We start from the raw sequence: 19360 nt of genomic DNA, 5'->3' as shown, positions 1-19360 counted from the left end.
GAAAACGTGTTAGCATGAACGGACTGATGAGGGTAATGGATGGGAATGAGAGAATGTGAACACATGGAAAACAATTCAAGGCTACATTAAAGGAAAACACATTCTAATGATGTGTTTTAGGGAGTTCCTCTGCTGCCAAGTCAGGCAGCACAGAAGGAGACAAGCCAGGGTGGAAGTAAGGTCATGGAAGTTTAACTGACTACCAGTATTTCCATAGCAAGCCTGAAATCACTGCTCCTAAGCCTTACCTGTATTTTGCCCACCCTGGCTACTGAAAAAGACTGTTGTGATAGAAATGCTTTCCTTTCATCTGATTTTTCTGTTTCTGGTCAATAAAGGAGTGGGATATAAAACTGAATCCGTTTCTGCTTTGAACTGTCCTGCCACAATGAATGAAGGTTGGCCCAACAGCAATACCATGAAATCAAGCTTATGTTGAAGCAACAGCTTAAGCATTAGAAACCAAGTTTTATTTATTGCTGCAAGATCTGGATTCCATGCCCATACTCCCTGCTGCAATGATGATGCAATCAAAACAGGATATTCTACATCAGTGACTAATTGACAACCAAATTAAAAAAAAAAAAAAAAGCCACTATGACATTAAATGGCTTATTTATAGATTCTGTTTACCTAGACAATGAATTCAAGCATATAAATTTAATTATTAGATTTCAAATCCTGGTAATAGATTGGATATTGTCCCATGAAGTTACATACAGCATTCATATCATTGCCAATTATTTTAGAGGGGGTTGGTAAATTAGAATAGGAAATGAGAAGCAGTTTAATGATGGTGGATTTAGCAGTGATATAAATTATATAAATTATTACTTGAAGGGGAGAGGAAAAAGTGTGTGTGTGTGTGTATTTTAACAGTCTAACTTAGTTAATCTCTTTTCCAAGCAACTGAAACCATAGGGTAAAGGGTACATTCTGGGCACACCTGATTCTTGCTGGAAGAGAGTTCTCTTGCACCTGAATGCCAGGGCCCCTTCTTGTTTTGGTCAAGTCTGAAGCACTTGATGCAATCCAGGGGGATCTTTGTTACTAGACTGCATTTGAACTGCTGAGAAAGTCACTAACACCCACCCATTGCAAGAAAACCGGATGAAAACTTCAGGGAAAGAAAGAAGCTGAAAAAGTTGAACGTTAAGGGAATAAAATTCCATGGGACAAGCGGCCACCTCTGCTCTCCCAAATTCAGACAAAAAACTACAAGCAAGCAAGAACTCTTGCACGTGCTTGGCCTGTCTAAATTGTATCAGCAGAAGAATGCATAAGGCTTGTGCACATTGTGAGCTTTGGATCTTTGCAGATATTGATCAGAGAGGGACTTTTACAACGGTGCATAGTGAGAGGAGAAGGGGGAATGGCTTCAAACTGGTGCAAGGCAGGGTTAGATGGGGTATTAGGAAGAAATTGTTTATTGTGAGGGTGCTGAGGCCCTGGCACAGGTTGCCCAGAGAAGCTGTGGCTGCCCCATCCCTGGGAGTGTTCAAGGCCAGGTTGGATGGGGCTAGGAACAACCTGGTCTAGTGGAAGGACCTCTAAAAATCTCCCAGTTCTTTTGCTGTCCACGTGGAAAGGCATTTGCTTGGAAAAGGCTGAAATGCCCCCTGGTCTGTAGTTATGTTTCCCTTCTGACAATCTTGACTAGAACAGCACATTTTGCTTAAATTCAGCCCATTGCAAGTCCTCACACTTGTGTTTGCAGAGACTCAGCGCAGCACAGGAGAAAGAGGGGCTGGGGGTACCACACTGCAGTAGGAAATATTCTTTCCTTTGTATTCCTGAATCATTTTTGTCTGGCCAAAACTGATGTTTGAAATGTGCATAACCACTAACCGTGACAATTACTGTCTGATGAGTGTCGTGGAGAGCAAATAGCAATAATATCCCCTTGTGCTTGTGAAACAGTCTGTGGACTAACAAACTAATTACCACTGTCTGAATTCCACATTTCCCTGCTCCAGAAATCTAGAGCGTCCTTTGCCAAGTTGCAGTTTACTTCAAGATCTGTCACCTGCAGACTTGAACCTGGTGCCTCCAAGAAGCCTGAAATGGAAGATTATGTAATGCAGGTGCCCACATTGGTTGGAGACAGTTATATACACAGCGATTTTCCACTCATGCACATCATATCCATTGCCAAATATCTAAAAAAGCAGGGGAGTCGCTGCACAGCCTTTGGGATGGTGGATGAGCATAAGCTGGAATCCTACTCAGTACATTTTGCAGAATTAATATTAAAACCAAAAACTGAGCTGGATCATTTGTCCAGTTTGCTCACACAGCTCAGCCATGTGTGCTGAAGGTTCAAAAGGCAAAGATTCAAACCTGACCCGAGCCTGCTCAATTCACAAAAGGTTTGCAGGTAACCTCTGCCTTTACTGCTGAAGGGCTGCACAAATCCTCATGCAAACACAAGATCTTTCTTTCCTGGCTCTCAGAGCCATTATGCCCCAGGATCCTCTGCTGGTCAGGGGCTCCAGGAATACTCACTGCAGGGTCACTGCTTCCCCTGTCAGGGAAATGCAGAGGCTTCTTACGCAAGGGGAAGCTTGCAAAGTAAAAATTTTGACAAGGTTCAGGTGTTGTGTAGAATATTCCTTTCTCATTCTCTTCTTGGAAGCCCTTCCCAGATCCAGGGATAATGCCAAGTTCCCAGACACTTTCAAGTGTGTATCAAAGTATGAACCACTGTACAAAAATAGACATTTCTTTAAATGCATCTCAAGCTTTTCATCCTTCCCGAGTGACCCCCAACTTCTCACACCTTCAGTGACTTCAAGGGGGCTAATACTGAATAGACAAGATGGACAAGGGGGGGAAACAAAACCAATCAATCATAAAAATAGTGCAAGATCAAGTTTCTGTATGACCATTTTTCATGTCATAGAAATTCCCAGAAAAGCCTGTGCTCTGCTCACAGTGGCCTAGTACATTTGTTTTCAAGGTATTTACTAACAAATTCAGGATATTTGCTTCAGCTTGTGTTTAATCTTTAAAAAAACCATAGACCATAATTTGAGACCTTGTATCAGTTTCCAGTTTAACTCCTGAGCTATTCCTTCACTGTACCTTGAGGCACTAATTAATGCAGCCTTGGGAACAGCCTTTACCTGCACACAAAACTACTTTTGTAGGCTACACACTTGTGGTCTGAGATCCAAACTTAATGCATGATAAACCAGACATTCTGCTGCTGTATGAGGAACCAAAACATCCCTGAGAAGGAAAGACCAAGATGAAAAATTAGCAAAGCAATTATCCTTACCAAAAGTAGGAAACTAATTTAAGTTTTTAATTCCAATCCTGTAAAGGTTGATTTCCAACTTGCAAGCAAGAAGACAAATCCTACTCTGGAGGCCAACTTACTGCATGTTCTTTTTTTTTTTTAACTCCTTTAGAAAATACTTGCCTTGCAACAAGAAAGTAGAGAGACGTGGAGTTGTTAAGTGATCTGAATATTGTCTTACAAGTATTTAAAGAGATTTGTGATAATGAGCTCTTCTGACAAAGGCAAGATCCAACAGCTGAAAATTTAAGTTGGAAAAAAAAATTGGAAAGAATTAAGGATTAGACTATTGGAGTAACTAATTTTAAAAACGTGGTATTTAAAAATCAGGTGTTTAATAAATATTTTCTCATTCTATAGAAGCAACCAGCTCTCCTACACTGCTGCTAAGCCATTCACTGGCAGTGCCCCTTTCCAGGCTCTATCCATGGTTCTCCAGAGGGTTTCCCCCATGCACCATCTTCAGCCTTTCCCTTCGCCTCCAAACTGCAAGGCAGAACAACAGCACGAGGACTGAAGCAGTAGAATGCTGCCATAAAAGAACAAATTCCTTCACCAACTGCAAAGTGTGAGGCTCAGAGGGTTCCTAAAGAACATTGTGTGGCTTTAATGCCTTTCCTGCATCCACTGCTCCTGACCTCCCTCACAGAGGGAGTTGTGTGAAGTACAAGGATACTCACCATCATCAGAGGACCTCTGAAAAAAATTAACTTAATAAAAACCGAGCGTTTACTATGGTAATTCCAGCTGAAATTTAAATTACCACCTCATTGCTTGGTTTCTCTTTTTTTTTTTTTTTTTTCTCCAGACAAGAGGCTTTACATTGAATACACATGGATGGGTACCTGATTATTCCAAGCTCACTGTTGAAAAGGCTCATGAAGTTTACATGGGAGGAGGTGGAAAAAAAAGCCAAGCACCTGGAAAACACTTCATTGCTTCTTTATTTAGATGCACCCACAGTACAGAGCCTCTTGAGCATGTGCAAAAGAGGAAGATTACACATTTATAGCTGGGAGCACCATTGAGTTTGAGTTTCTTTGATACCATTTTTAAGAAAGTAAACTGTTTCCAAAGAATGACATTTGAATCCAAGAGCTTAAGACCTGCTTGTACTTTATCCAGAGGTGGAAGATATTTTTATTATTACTTGGATGTAGAGTAGAAGACATTTTCACAGTCTGGTTGGACCAGTCTTTATATTTTCATATGCACCTCTTAATATATATAAAAAATGTTTCATTTTCCCCCCTTACCCACAAATAGTTAGATGCATCTAAGTTTAAAAACAGTACTGGGACCAGAGCATTCCTATGGGGAAAAACGAACTTTTGCTGCCCTCTCCTGCTTAAACAATGAAATGCTAAAATATTAAGATCTAGGGATCTAATGCTAACCTTGAAACAAAAAGCATGACAGGTCATTCGCTATACTACAATCAAAAATAGGACAACAACAAGAAATGTATCGGTACTATTTATATTTGAAAACTCCTCGTGGCTCCATGAGGTTATGAATACAACGTATTTACAGCAGGTGATCCAAGTAACAAAAACTCTTACTCAGAGAGGTCGTGATACAAAGTGCACGCTTCTGTGGATGGGAAGCAACACTCGGATAAAAGTTTTCAGTCAAAATTAGTTCCATTCTGTTTCAAGATGCTGTTTCATAGACTTCAAAATGGAAAAGTGGGCTACATAAAATCTGCTGCACATACCAACTAGGAAAAACTAATTCATGGCTCACTCCAGAGCTGCTAAGGGAAGCACATGAGGCAAAATTAAAAAGCCACATGTAAATAAAAACATTCTCCAATCTCGAGCATCGTCACCATTGTCTTCTTTTAGGGCAACTGCTTTGGGAGAGAGTGGTGTCACACAAATAAGAGAAAAGGGCATCTTTGTTTTCAAAGACAGAATTAAAAGGAAGTTAGGTCAGTTTTACTTGGAGGGAGAAGGATCTCATCTTCTGCACTCCTCACAAAACAGCTTTTTAGAGCTCCTAATCTATTTTCTTTTCCACCGAGTGAGACAGCCCAAGGCTGTACTTACACACTTATAATGTAAGTACAGCTGCTGCATTTCTTACTCAAGCAATTCTTGGCTCCAACACCCTTGATTTTTCCATATATGAGAACAGATAAAAAAATAAATTAAACCCTTTTACTTATGCTAACAAAACCAAGATTAAATTTACTGTAACCCTGCTAGCAAACCCTCCAATAGCATTAGAATACTTTTATTTAAAGCATTCCAACCTTTGGAAGAGAGACAAAAAACACTCGAAAGCCATGAAAGGAAAACAGTAAGGGAGATGTGCAAGATGAAGAAAGCAGCATGTGGTCAATTCAGAGGGTATGAGAGGAACTTTACTTGTACAGTTGTTACATCCCCATGACCCAATGCCCTCGCAGCTCTCTCCCGTGAGCAGACAGCACTCAACCCTTCCCCCTGAGACCAATATGGCCCAGGACACGCAGGACCAACCCAATGCCTGCCGGACGAGCAGTCAAGAACAACATTGACACAAACAAAGGTGGTTTGTGGAACTCAAGAAGCAAACAAAAGTATAATTTATGATGCACTGATCACACTTAGGCCCATGGGCTGCCTTCCTCTTCCTTGTGCAGCTCCAGCGGGAGCAGTGGGAGCCCTGCGGGGCTGGACATCGCGCTGGGAGTGCGGCACACGGGGGATCCTGGCAGCAAGTGCTTCTTCAGGTGCAGCACCCAGCCTTTAGAGTCAAGTGACTTCGGAACAACAGCACATCATCTCCTCCTCCTTAAAGGAACATCCCTTCTCAGAAGTGACAAATCATCTGGAAACCTCAGACACTGCCCACTGTCCCCGTGGCAGAGGTAATGAAATATTGCAACCCAGCGGGTTCTCGTCAGTTTTGTATGACCAATAGCAGAATGACATGGCAAAACCAAAAATAGTTATGAACAAACAACACTCACCTAAACTCTAAGTACAGGACAAGGTGCTTTTTCTAATTTCACATTGTTGTGTTTTACTCCACCAGGTGAAAAACATGAAGCTTTATTCCTCCATTCTTTCTCAGTTTTTCACAATGGAACATAGTCTTTGAGCATGAGTTTGAGTCCACCCTCTTGTACTGTGAAATGATCATTTCACACAGAAATCACACTAGCAAGTTGTTGGGGTTTTTTTGTAACAGAAATAAAAGACTGTCAAAATCAATGGGCTAAGGGACATGATTTGTTATAAATTTATTTAATCTTCAGTATTTCAGCTTGCACCTTTGCTTCAGCACTTTAAAATAAAATGTTTCAACTATGACAGTAACTGCCTAATTTACATTGCGTCCCAGTCAATGTTCTTAAAAGAAGCTCATATTAATCCCATAAAATCATGTTGTGTTTGGTGTTGCATATGACTAGTTCCACTTTTTTTTTTTTCCCCCAGAATTAACAGTGTCAAGTTCTTACAAAACCTTGAGTTTACAACATTTGTGTGTGCAGACCCAGGAGTACAAACTGTGACCTGATAATCCTGAAACAGTCAGTAGTCTAGGAGGGAATTCTTTTTTACCTCTTTTTTGTGCCTGAAAACAAGAAAACTTCAAATTCTACTGTATATTTAAATGGTAGGAAGAAAAATATACAAGCTTGTATTTATACTGTATTTCTATCAATGGCAACAGGTCATAAATTCATGTTTGCAACTATCACAAAGACTCATGAACACCAATTCATTTTTATACTGTAAATACTGCTGGATTGATGGTTTAGGATTATCAATTCACCGTTGTCATATGTCTATAACAGTTCAAAAGCATCCTGGAGAAAAATCCTGAAACACATACCTTCCGGTATAGAATAATGCAACTGCATTAGCTAAATATATACTGTACATAAGTCTTATCAGCATTTTACCTACCAAAGATGTAAGATTCCACTTTCAAATACAAAGCAGATAGCCAATAATGTATACTTATAATACAGCCCTCTTCTTTGTTTTTGTATTTTTTTTTTCTCTTTTGTTTTAAACAATTTGGTCACAATGCACCTTTGATATAAAAGCATTTTAAACTTTATTATTAATACTCAGAACATTAGGATTTCCAGAATTTTTTTCAGTAGCATTTGTAGAACCACTTTTGGTAACAAATACAGTAGTTAGGAATGAGCATCCAGATGAGAATGCAGAAGTGTATTATCCAGAATCCTTTCCAGCTAAGACCATAGGGCTGGTACTGTGATGAGTAATAGTACTAGAACCACAAAAACACTAGAGTATGTTTCTTAGAGGCTACATCCTCTTTTGCTGGAACACTTTATAAATACATTTTAAAAAGTAAGGCAACAACTCCAAACTATCCAAACTGCTATCTCAACTCAACTTCCAATTAGATGCATGACCACTGGAGATCAATTTCATGCTTGGGTGGTTTAGCATGTGTCTTTATTCTTTCTAAACGGTCCAATAAGAACATACTGTAATAATTTAGCCATTAGTGTTTTTAAACCAACTCTGGTACGTCTGTCCAATGCTGCATCACTAATACTGGTTAGGTATTGAAGTCCAGGGTGTTACCACTGCCCATTTTTTTTCCCAAGGATTGTGGACACTAATTTGGATTTGCAATAAATAGGTGCACAAATCCAAAGCTCCCTTTCCTACTATGTTTATCACCTACTTGTTTTTTAACTCCTAATGTTCAAATTAAGGAAGCACCAGAGACAGCCTGGTACTAAAAAAATGCTCACACCAGTAAACAAAACTTTTATTCAGGACCACTGTTTTTCATGGCCCTGATCTGAATGGACATTCAACTTATGAAGATGTGCAAAAGGAAAAGAAAGTCAAATTACAGTAAAGTTATCCAGAGAAGGAGGATGTTACACAAACTCATAAGGAAATGACAGTCTTTTTTCTCTTTTACTATAAATACACGTAACAGTTTAGCAGAAAGACAAGCTAAATTTTAAGATTGTTCACATTTGAAAGTTGTATTATACTCTCTGCTAACGATAAATAAGGAACAGGTCCTGACAATGGAATCTGACATTGCAATTTTCATCAACAGATCTTTGAAGACTGGTTTTAAAGAAGGGTTAAAACAATGATTATGTTTGCAAAGTTCTGAGAAGTCCATCTGTTGTCCAAACTTTGGATTAAAGTCCTTATTTTTTTCCTTTACTTAGAGACAGGTATATACAGTGCTGTTGTAATAATGAAACAAATGTGAAATCTACTGTAAAGTTGCACAATACAGAAAACTGTTGCTCCATCTTCTACTACATAAATGTGTGACTCCACAGGTTAATAATGCTGTTTTGTTTTTTTGTTAAGTTGGAATTATTCCATCACGTCTAAGACCTCTCTTTAATTCCAAATCCTCCAGTTTTTTCCACAGCTCTTCACGCTCCTTCTCTTTCTTCTTCTCACTGACAGATGAAATAAAACAAAGAGTTAGCAGGAGAGAAGACTGTATAATATTTATGTTAAAAAACATATAGTTGACATTAATTAGCTGCACTAATTTTCTTGAACACAACTGCAATTTTCCTAACATACTTAATTTTTTTTATATTTTCTTTTTTTTTTCTTTGTTACCTACATAAATATAACTGAACAAAGTAGTATAAGAAGAGCTTAAAATATTAGCTGAGCAAAGTGACAGTGTTCAAAGACACTAATTTGCAATGAGAAATTAAAAAACCCAGTGGACCTCTATTACAGAACTGATCTGTCAAAATTATAAAAATTAACATTTTGGACTTAGTTATTTAATTATTTTTATATTTATTTAAGCATATAAATAATTTTATAAATCACAGCAACCTTCTGAAAAGCATTCCCTGACTCTTTTAGAATCACTGCTTTTACTTACATTGACTGCTGGCTTCCCTATAGCTTAGGCAACAACCAAGGCAAAGTTCAACCTACAAGATGTGTCTTTTGTTCAGTGAGTTACTCTTTTTTCCACACCAAATTCCTGCAAGATCTATGCAGCATTTGCTTTAACAACAGACTTCAGTGGTTGATTTGAGAAAATTAAACAGCAAACCTAACATTTACTTTACCTGCATTGTTTGCTTTCTAAATTTCCTGTCTCTGCCATAGCTTACTGTGAATAAATCTCCTTGATACTGCAAGGCACAAAATGCTTTCAAGTTCTATTACATCACCTTGTAGGTTTAGATGAAATGGAAATCTAACAATGACAGATACACAGATTCTCTGCCAGTCACATTACACAAGTCTTGAAAAGTATTTCAGTGGATTAGAAACATTCCTACACATTTTGCTTCAGTCAAAATGCCAACATCTGGCCCATTTGTTTGGGATTTTGATTTCCCAAGAGGATTTTGAACATACAAAAAAATACAAACAACTTTCAGATAAATCCCTGAAGAACAGTAAAGAAAAAAAAACGAGCCTATTGTTACGGGAAAGTATTTTAAATTAAATACAAGCATAAGTGAAATAGCCTTACATTTTCAGGCTACTTACCAATATTTACCTTCTAATCACTAGGAAATACATGCCTGCTTACCTAAAGGCCTGTTAGAGGATGATCACCTCACCCCACTTACCTATTTGACCTACCCTAGCCAGTAATATTGAAGGAATTTCTCCTCAAGCTTGAAGTGGTATCAAAGCTATCCTTTTGAAATGTGGTTTTATTAAATGCTAAAAATTTTCTGGAAACAGTAAGGTAAATACCTCAGTTTATACATTCAGGTTTTAAAATTTTAAGAAGTAAATAAAAATGGATAAATGGTTAGCACCAGCCTTGGTAGGAAATAATGTCAGCAGGTGCAAAATAAATTCTTCATGCAGTTCAGCCACTAAACCTCCCCCATTATCCAGACATGAGACACACCACTGCAGTGTCTGGTCCTGTTCAGAGCAAAATTCCTCATCTTAAGGGGTAAAGTGCAACCACAAATTGATTTAGGACACCAACCTGCCTCAGTGAACAGCTGGATTAGATCATCAGTCCTAAAACTCTCTGCCTTTTTGCTAGGAAACCACACGGTGTTGTCTCAACTGCACTAGAAGTTTGGCACTTATTTATCAATACATATTAAGAATATCTGGCTTCTTAGTTTAAATATATCTCTAAACAAGCCTCTAAAAGTAAAACACCGTATTAATGAACTAGCCTGTTATGTGCAGATTTTTTGGGGTATAGAACAAAGTGGAATGGAAGGCCAGTGTGACTCCAGTCACACAAATCAAAAAACTACAACAGCCAAGAGACTTTCAAGGTTGGACTACCTAAAAACCTCTGCTGACATGCAGTGTCCTTTGCACTGCTTGGGGGAACTGTGAGTCACAGCAAAGGTATGACTTAAATGAAGCTGCAAACTGTTCAAAGGTGCTGAAATTTCCTCCTTTTTTTCACCTAATCTTTGCATAAGGTGAAACTTTTGAGAAAAGCTGTTGCACTGTAACTGAGAAATAAAGATTAAGGAAAGTAGGAGAAAAGACAAGAAGCCACTGGAGTTGAACTAATGCCTCTATAAGTGGTGTATTTAATGGATCTTGCATGCTGAAAGACTCAGACACAGCAGAACCTCTGAATAAGAACATAAAGGCTGAGAGATGTCTCCTTGCTTTAAGATCACATCCAGCCTACAAATAGCAGTTTGGAAAATCAAATCTTTGGGGTTTCCCTCATGTCTCTTTCCAAACCTCAGTGTAACTTTTTTTTTTAAAGTCTTTAAGCAAAGTCTTATCTTTAAACCCTTGTTCTTCTTTTATTATTGAAGCTCTTGATACACCTACATCTTTTGGAATGTGGAGTCAAAAAGGAATTGCATGAGGAATGTGGATTCCCAAGCAACGCAATGGATACTGTATTTAATAAAGGCTAAAGAACAACCTGCACACAATCTCACATCCTCAAGTGGGAAGCCTAACGAGCAGGCAAGGGCAAAAATGGGGCAGTGTCTATTATGTGTGAGATTATGCAATTGCACCTGAGTGTAAGGGGAGAACTAAACTGCAGGCTGTATGCACAGCTGGCAAAAAAAAGCTTTAAAAAGTTACCGCTGACGATCTGACTTGTAAGTGGCTGTCAGCTCATCAAACATGGTGCTGTTCATTTCCATAAATGCCTTCAACACATTGTAGACTAAAGCCACAATAGCCCTGTGAAACATGGAAGAAGAAAGAAAGGAATCCATTAGTTTCAGGTGAAATCAAACGTGAAATAAAAATGTCTTCTCTTCCCAGCCCTTCTGTGACCAATTCTGTTCCTGCAAGTATGGTTATGTAAATTCTTTGATTTCAGTGAAACTACTTTTGATTAACATACTTAAAGGTGAGAATCAGCTTTCATGTCCCTGCTCACTACTGAAATGGAGCAGGCCAAAACTCTAGGGTGAAAGGCAACAACAGAAAGCTATTACATATAACTACAGACTCTTCCCTCATGCTGTGGAGCAATTCTGAATGCAACTTCAGAGATTCAAATCATCAATGCTGGCAGAAGGAATAGAATTCAAACACGAAATGAGAGTGATTCATATTTCCTTATGACTCTTCTATGAAGCTGAATATTCAGTGCATCTATGCAAAATACAAAGCTGTATTTCAAGAGTGATTTCCTTGTGCTCATATAGTTCATATCCATTTTCCCTTTCACAGTTCCTGATCCACTACTCTAGCTGCCATATTCAGACCCAGGGCTGCTTAAGAAACAGCTCTTTAGCCAAAAGGCAGTGAATCAACAGTACAAGTGCCAGGAACCTTTGGAGCTAATCCTTACAGCACACAAACTATGTGCCATTTCCCACGCACCCGTCTCTCTCATCTCTTTAAATAAACTTTCATTTTTGTTGCCTACGTAAAAAATTTTCTTATAAATATAAAAATTCTTTAAATATCTCCTTTATTTTCGATGCATCTTTACCTGGTTCATGTAACAAAATTTCTATGGGTATGAAAACTCTGTGAACTGGGATACTAGAATATTCTCATTACCAGAAGCATCCCAGTGCCTAATATAAAAGGCTGGAGACTGGTACTGGAATACTGTGCCATGGAAAGTGCTCTTTTGTGATCAGTGTTAAGTTACAGAAGCTTTCCAGCAGCATTAGATTTGTCATGTTAGCACACAAACTTGAGAGTTTGACTAGGTACAGAACAAAAAGACCAATGTTTGAAAAGATGAAATATTTTACAGTAAGGTCTCAAAGCAACTGGGACCTGAACATAGCACAGCTCATTAAAAATCCTGTGTTTACTAAATGGTAACCATCTTGAATTAGAAAAACATTCTAACTAAAATACAGGATATATGTCATCTAACTATAATAGAATTTTTCATGAAAACAATTAGGTCATTCAGTTTAAAATAAAAATACCTAATTATCAGGATATCACTATAAAGTAACTGCTCAATTATTGTAATAGAGAACAGCTGTATTTAAATAAATTTAGAAAAAACAACCCAACCTAAGAATATACTGATGTCTGTATGTTTCATGAATGTTTAAAAAAATGCCAACACCAAAAGTCTCCCAGAGGTATCAGTCCATGATACAGCCACAAAGTTTATTAATGCCAAGTGATCATCTTCTAGACAATTTACAATCAGAGCCAACCCATTTATAAAAAAAACTGAGTAGGAGAAACACTTGATGAGCAACATTTTTCCTTCAATAACAATGTAACATTTAATTTCTTCTTGTTTCCAGCTTGTGAGAAAGTCTATTTTTATCCCACAAGGTAACCATTTTTGTACACATAACAGTTAATTAAAAACACTGAGACAAACTCAAGTGCAGACTAATATATACTGGCATTAACAGAGCTGCACTTGCTCAAAGCAGCTTTGAGCCTGGAACTCTCCCATTTAGATGTTCTTCAGCAGACATTCCCTAAGTTTATCAGTGGGATGTCAAACGGTGACATAAAGCATAAATGCACAAACTTACGGATTCCAGTGTTCTTTAGAAATCCTGTAAAGGCTGGAAAACATGATGGGAAGTATAACATTTGAGTTCTCCTCTATCAAACTCATGATATATTCATTATTCCAATAGTACAGCGCTCTTTCAGCCACCTTTGAGTCAAAGAAATAAAATATTAACATGAATTCAGACCTGTAATTTTGTGATTTTCTGAAGGAAAAACTAATCACAGAGAAACTTCACAATGATCAGCTAACAGGAGTCATTACTTTTGGAATTAAACAACTCTAATCAGTAGCATAACACACATGAATGGAACTAAGTTTTTATCCTGTTGTTCTGATCCCACAGCACCCACTCTCGATTTCCTGAGCAATGCGTTATATTGCTCACCAAAAACTGGGTGCAGACACAGCATCAGTGCTGCAGATGAAGAGGGAAAGGGAGAGCAGAGAGACTTCCCATCGCCCCTTTCCCTGAAAATCAGGAGGAGTACAGTTCTCCTTCCTCTGGTATTGCAGCAGTGCTGGGATACCAGAGGAAGGAGACAGGGAAAAGCCCAGCAGCTGGGCTGGATAAGAGAGGAGAAACTTTAGGTGTGGGGAAGGTCCCAAGGACAGTAATTACCCTGGACAGGAGCTGGGGGTAGGAAGGAGGATGCTGATCTAAATTATGACAAAAAAGACATAGTCCAAGGAAGAGCTGAAAAGTCACATCTGTCTTTGTGCCAGGACAGATCACCAGGCTTAATATGGAGACACTACAGGCCATGAACTCTATATCCTCTCCACATATCCATTTACATCTTGTTCATTCCCCTTCTTCCCATTATACAATGTGATTAAAACAAGCTACAGGTCCTGTCACCTCTAACCAGACACGTGGTTACATGGTTAGAAGGAAGCAAGTCAGAAAACAAGAACTGCATAATATTGCACCAAAACCACAGAGCAAATACATCCTCCATGGTCTATATAGCCAGGACCAGTCACTCACAGTGAGAAGGGCTCAAAGTCTGCCTGGACACATGTTAAGGATTTGTGAGGGGCTCAGAAGGACAAGGTCTGTGCTGTAACCTCAAACACTTCTAACAAGTCTTCAAGGAGCTCAGACTTAACCTTCCACCCCAACATATCCTCTTCGACAGAAGACAAGTATGTAAAAACATAACATAAAATAATATTTTCATTTGGGGGGTGTTATGTTTGAAACTGAGACTATACATTCCTATACAAACAATAACCTCTGCCACTGACCTGAAAATGAGGGCTAGAGACACACTTGGCAATTTGTTTAAACAAGGGTTCCTGGATTTTGACAAATTGTGATGGTTCAATTACATCCAAGATTTCCTCCAGCTCTCCTAGGAACATGACCTAAAGACAAAAAAGAAAGCATTGAGTATAAAACCTCCAAATTATCTTGTTCTGCAGAATGCTGGTAACCTTCAAATTCCACTGCTCCAGGGAGAAATGGAAACCTCACTAGCTCAGTAAGACCCTCTCTCAAAAAATGTCACCTGTTCTACCTTTAGCAGCTTCTCGACTCAGTCCCTTAAAACATTTCTTCAAGTGCTGCTTTTAAAGTGTTTTTTTACAACGAAATTCAGAATTGCACCAGTATATATATCCATGCTGAAAACCTTGTCTCATACAAAGATCTGTCCAAGGCTTAAACTTTAATAACTAAGGAGATTCTCCTAATTTTACCTCATTTTTGAGAGCAATATTCAAAATAACAGTTTTGGTATTCCACAAAACCTCACTAGGGAAACTGATTTGCACCTGAAACAAAAATGCACATGTTTAACTGCATCTTTTACATGTTTAGTAGGTAAACACCACAGAAAGTATCTTTCATCCTCACTGGAAAAACACTACCTTCACATATAAACAATTCCAAATCTAACAGTTTTCCAACCTATCCTCAACTATGTTTACATTCTCCTTTCTAAAAAATTCTCTGCAGAAGTACCAGTACTTATTTTGTGAATAGAAACCACAGTTATCAAACTTTTCAAAGTCAAAATTGTTCACAAAAACAGAATTAGAGTATAGAAAAATCGCAACAAGAAATAATACCAAGATTTACTTCAGCATGTGCTCTCAATGAGGAAATATTTAAAGATTCCCTGCTTATTATGTTCTAGAGCAAAATAAGGGGTTTTTTTTAAATACTAGCATATCACTTACCTCTTTCTGACTGCAGGTTTTTGGCCAGAATTTCATTAAACCTCTAATGACCTAAATTAGAAGGAAAAAGAAGTTAAATTTTTTACTTTACTCTCAACAGGGTAAACCATTCATAGTGAAAAAAAAGAAGTATGAAAGAAATATTTACTGGTTCTGTGAGTGAGGGGTCTTTCTCCAGAAACTGTACTATGCAATACGCCAGCTGTGAAGAAGTAAGAATTTAAGAGAACAAAATTACAACATTTGTCTAAAGAAACCACAAAACCCTAATTCTTTTAAAAAGAGACACTTAAGGCAAGATGCTATTCAGCTTTCTCAAGCTGCATCAGATTTTAAACTGAGATGCAGTTTGCACTGTGCAAATCCACTCAAAGTTCAGTTTACAAAAACAACATAACACTTGACAAGAACAATTAGTGACAAAGTAACATATAAAATAAAAATCAGAACAACCTGGAATTCTAAATACAGTCATACAAGCAATGTTTTGAAGCTTCTGCTATTCTCTTTAACTGCGTCTTTTTAGTAATTTTATACAGCAAAGTCATGAGAATTCTTGCAAGATGAGTGGACCCAGCTAAAACCTGGAATAACATCTTTAGAAAGCAGAGCTTTATCACCATAAGAAATACTGCACTATCTGAAAATCAGAGAGAAAGGCAACAGGCAGCAATTATCAGAAGGAAAATTACGTCATGAAAGCTGGAGGTATAAAAAGATGCATGAGAGCATAAATGCAGTATTAAGGAATCTGTGAGGGAGAATATTAACTGCAAAAATGTGGATATCAGTATTCAGAAGGCTGCCAGGGTGAAGAAGAGCCTTGACAGCACAAGACTAAGGAAACCCAAACATCCTCTTGGGAGAGAGAATGGGAAAGGCACACTTGTGAGAATGAGAAAAGAGTAGAGAGGAAAGCCTAGTGAGAGAGCTTAACCACTAACTAAAATTTCCAAAATATTACAGATGTATGTTATGCTTTTAATTATCTCATCAGAACAGAAGCTAGATATTTATCATACAAAGTATATTGAATGAATTTTGAAAAAATCCATTGTATTTTTTTCCACATTTCAGAACTTCCCCCCACTTTTTATGTGCAGGTAATGAAATTTACAAAGCAACCTTAAAAAATATACATAGTAATTCTTACTGAGCAAAAAATTATTTCTGTTATTTCTACCTGTGCATGGAAGAGTGATAAACTCCTGACAGTGTGTAAAGGGATCAGCACCTTCACCAGAAACTGTTTATGCTCTGCCTTGAGAGGTAAAGCAAAACCATTGATAATACTGGAAATCAGAAAAGAAACATTTGTTAGTGTCATCATCACAGAAAGCAATACTGAGGTCTGAACAAGCACTTTCTAGATTAAAATATATTTAGCAGTCAGCACCTGTTTACAAATAGCATTTGTAAACAGGTGCTGACTTTGGTCCTGCTGTGTATTAGCAGGGCACTACATATCTAGGTAGCAATCCAGCTCCCATTAGGAATAATCACAAACAGCTGCACAAACCTGTTGCCAAACAGATAAGACCTTGTCTATGTGGTCTGTAAATTCATGTAAGCAAGGTGGTCTTGAGTAATTAACCTACCAAAATTAGATTCGCTCAAAACATTCACTCTGTTAAGTGTGCTCCGAAGAAAATAATCCTACAGCATGTAAGGATGAAGTGTGCCATAATTAATGCACTCATACACATAAAATCAATCCAACACTTTGGCTATAACTTGCATAGTTATATATTCTTGGCAAAGATGTGACAGAGATTTGCACATGGGCTTAAAGATGAGCATGTGCACACATCTGTTTTCAGAATCAGGGATTATCGTAATACTTTTTCCGAATCTGACACTATCCTGACGTGTCCACAAGGGAAGTCGAGTTAGATAACAAATAAAGACTCATTTACCTTCCTAAAATTTCCAACAGTTCAGCTACGCCATTGAAGTGTTCAGTTTCATAAACAAATCTAAAAAAAGAAAAGTTAAATATAAGCGATAGATCAGTTTCCTAAAGTGTTCATAAGCGAAAAGCACCTTCTTCCACAACTTACCGTAGAAAAATATTATTAATCTGTTTTCGGATAAATGCTCTAAGACCCAGGAACTTGCCATAAATTCTGTGCAAGACTGTTTTTAGGTAGTCTCGTTCTCGAGGGTCTTCACTGTCAAACAGCTCCAACAGCTGCGTTTAAAGGAAAAAGAGAAGTGAAACAGGAGACATTTGACAAGTACGGCACACAGACTTCTGTATGAAACTGAATTCATGACAACTCATGAATGAAAGAGTTTGACATCCATGGTACCCAAAGAGTAGATATCCAGTATTAAAAAAAATCTGCTGGAACCTCAGTACAACATCACAAAACTCAGAATAATAAATTTGTGATTAACTGGCTCCTAAATGCTGCCTTCTTTCTCCCCAAAAATAAATATGATAAGACAGTTTGCCTTTTACAATCCACCATTCCCTGACTCTGCAGAACCAAAAGATCCTCATTTGCTCTAATACTTTGTTCTACAACATTGTGTCAAGGTCACATTTTTCTAATTGCTTGTAATTTATATGATGAGCTCTTAAGCCTTCCTAGTGATTGCATGGCCTTCACACTGTGGAAAGACTCAACAGGGAAGTCCATGCCAGCACTGGATCTGCTGTTACAGGATCTCCACCAATTGACACAAATCAAAAGCATCAGAGGGAATTAATCCTTCACTTTGAACAAAACTGTGATTTCATTATCAATGCCAATTAAAAAATCAAACCAAAACAATGAACAAAGAAAAAAAAAAAAACAACAACAGAAAACCCACATTTACTAAGTAGCTCTTAAATAAACAGCAAAATGGTTATGTGAGACTCAGTCAAGGGAGGTGTTCCAGTGTCTGGTATTGTACAAAATATATCCCAAACACTGACACCTGAAGCTGCATGAAATGAGCAGCAGGAATAGCACCTGCAGATCTTTGTTTTGTTCCCCTTGAATCCTGTGCCACAAAAGTATGAGCTTTCCCGTAGCCACCTTCTTCATTTTTTGTGACACCACAACATTGGCTATTCTGGTGGATGTTTGGAATAAATTCAGAGGTAAACTTTACTTAAAAGCAAAAAGCCCAACCAACTGCCACAAACATGCAGAAAATAGGGAATTTTAGGTAATGTTTAGTAATTATAAGCAACCAGTATCTGTTGTGCAAGAAAAAAAAAATAACTGTCAAGCAATACCTGTCTTGCAGGAGAAATAAAGACAGTTTCTCAAACAGGTGTTACAAATGGGTAAGATGCTGTCAGAAAATCATTACAGGAGTGGCAGAAAACAAGATTATCTTAGGTTCCCAAACAGATAAATTATAAATACCTATTACAAGTAGATATGTCAATGTATGTATGCTGCACCTGATCTCTGTTAAACTGCTACACAACTTTGAGGAGGTGAAAAAGATAAGAAAAAATATGATTAGAAGTTGTTCCACTGTCTGGGATTTTGCTTTTTAACATCCAGGTCTAGGATTGATGCACACATTCTTCCTCATTGTTTTGAACATTTCTGTGGCTTGCAATGAGACCTCACTGTATTTTCCTTGCAGTAAGAATCTGTGGTGGGAATTTCATGAGGAAAGTATGAGGTTTATCAGCTGCCCTCCAGAGGTTATAAACACATTACTTTGTTCAATTAGTTCTAGAGTTAAATAAATAAATAGTCATCTCATCCTTCCCCAAATAGCACATTTCACCCTAAGACAGCAAACAGCTGGAAGCACTTAGGTTTTTCGTTTTCTTACTGGATTGAAAAGTATTTATATTTCCAGTTCTCTTATGCAGATCCTCTCTGAAAACACTGCTAAACTAAGACTCAGTGTCTCATTAAAAAAAAATAAATAAATAAGACAGTTATTCTGCTATGTCCAATTTGTTATCAGGTTTCAACAGTAAAGTCTTATTTTTATGGATAAGCTGCAAGACTT

The 19360-nt window shown here is 37.8% G+C and overlaps 1 protein-coding gene across 2 annotated transcripts in view; it reads right to left on the bottom strand.

Annotated features, from left to right (window-relative positions):
- Positions 1-6517: 6517 nt before the first annotated feature.
- PPP2R5E (protein phosphatase 2 regulatory subunit B'epsilon) overlaps positions 6518-19360 on the bottom strand; it is a 71823-nt gene continuing 58980 nt past the window's right edge. For both annotated transcript variants that reach the window (XM_069018493.1, XM_069018494.1), the window contains exons 6-14: positions 17449-17579; positions 17305-17364; positions 16572-16680; positions 15537-15590; positions 15389-15439; positions 14453-14572; positions 13221-13348; positions 11329-11430; positions 6518-8714 (exon numbers count right to left, since the gene is read on the bottom strand). In XM_069018493.1, the coding sequence (XP_068874594.1) occupies positions 8615-8714; positions 11329-11430; positions 13221-13348; positions 14453-14572; positions 15389-15439; positions 15537-15590; positions 16572-16680; positions 17305-17364; positions 17449-17579 (855 nt within the window). In that variant the 3' untranslated portion in view covers positions 6518-8614. The remainder of the gene's footprint in view (positions 8715-11328; positions 11431-13220; positions 13349-14452; positions 14573-15388; positions 15440-15536; positions 15591-16571; positions 16681-17304; positions 17365-17448; positions 17580-19360) is intronic.

Source organism: Aphelocoma coerulescens, chromosome 5, assembly GCF_041296385.1.
Source record: "Aphelocoma coerulescens isolate FSJ_1873_10779 chromosome 5, UR_Acoe_1.0, whole genome shotgun sequence".
NCBI classification, from domain to species: domain Eukaryota; kingdom Metazoa; phylum Chordata; class Aves; order Passeriformes; family Corvidae; genus Aphelocoma; species Aphelocoma coerulescens.
Note: the sequence above shows the minus strand (reverse complement) of the source record. Positions and strands in the feature narration are given on the sequence as shown.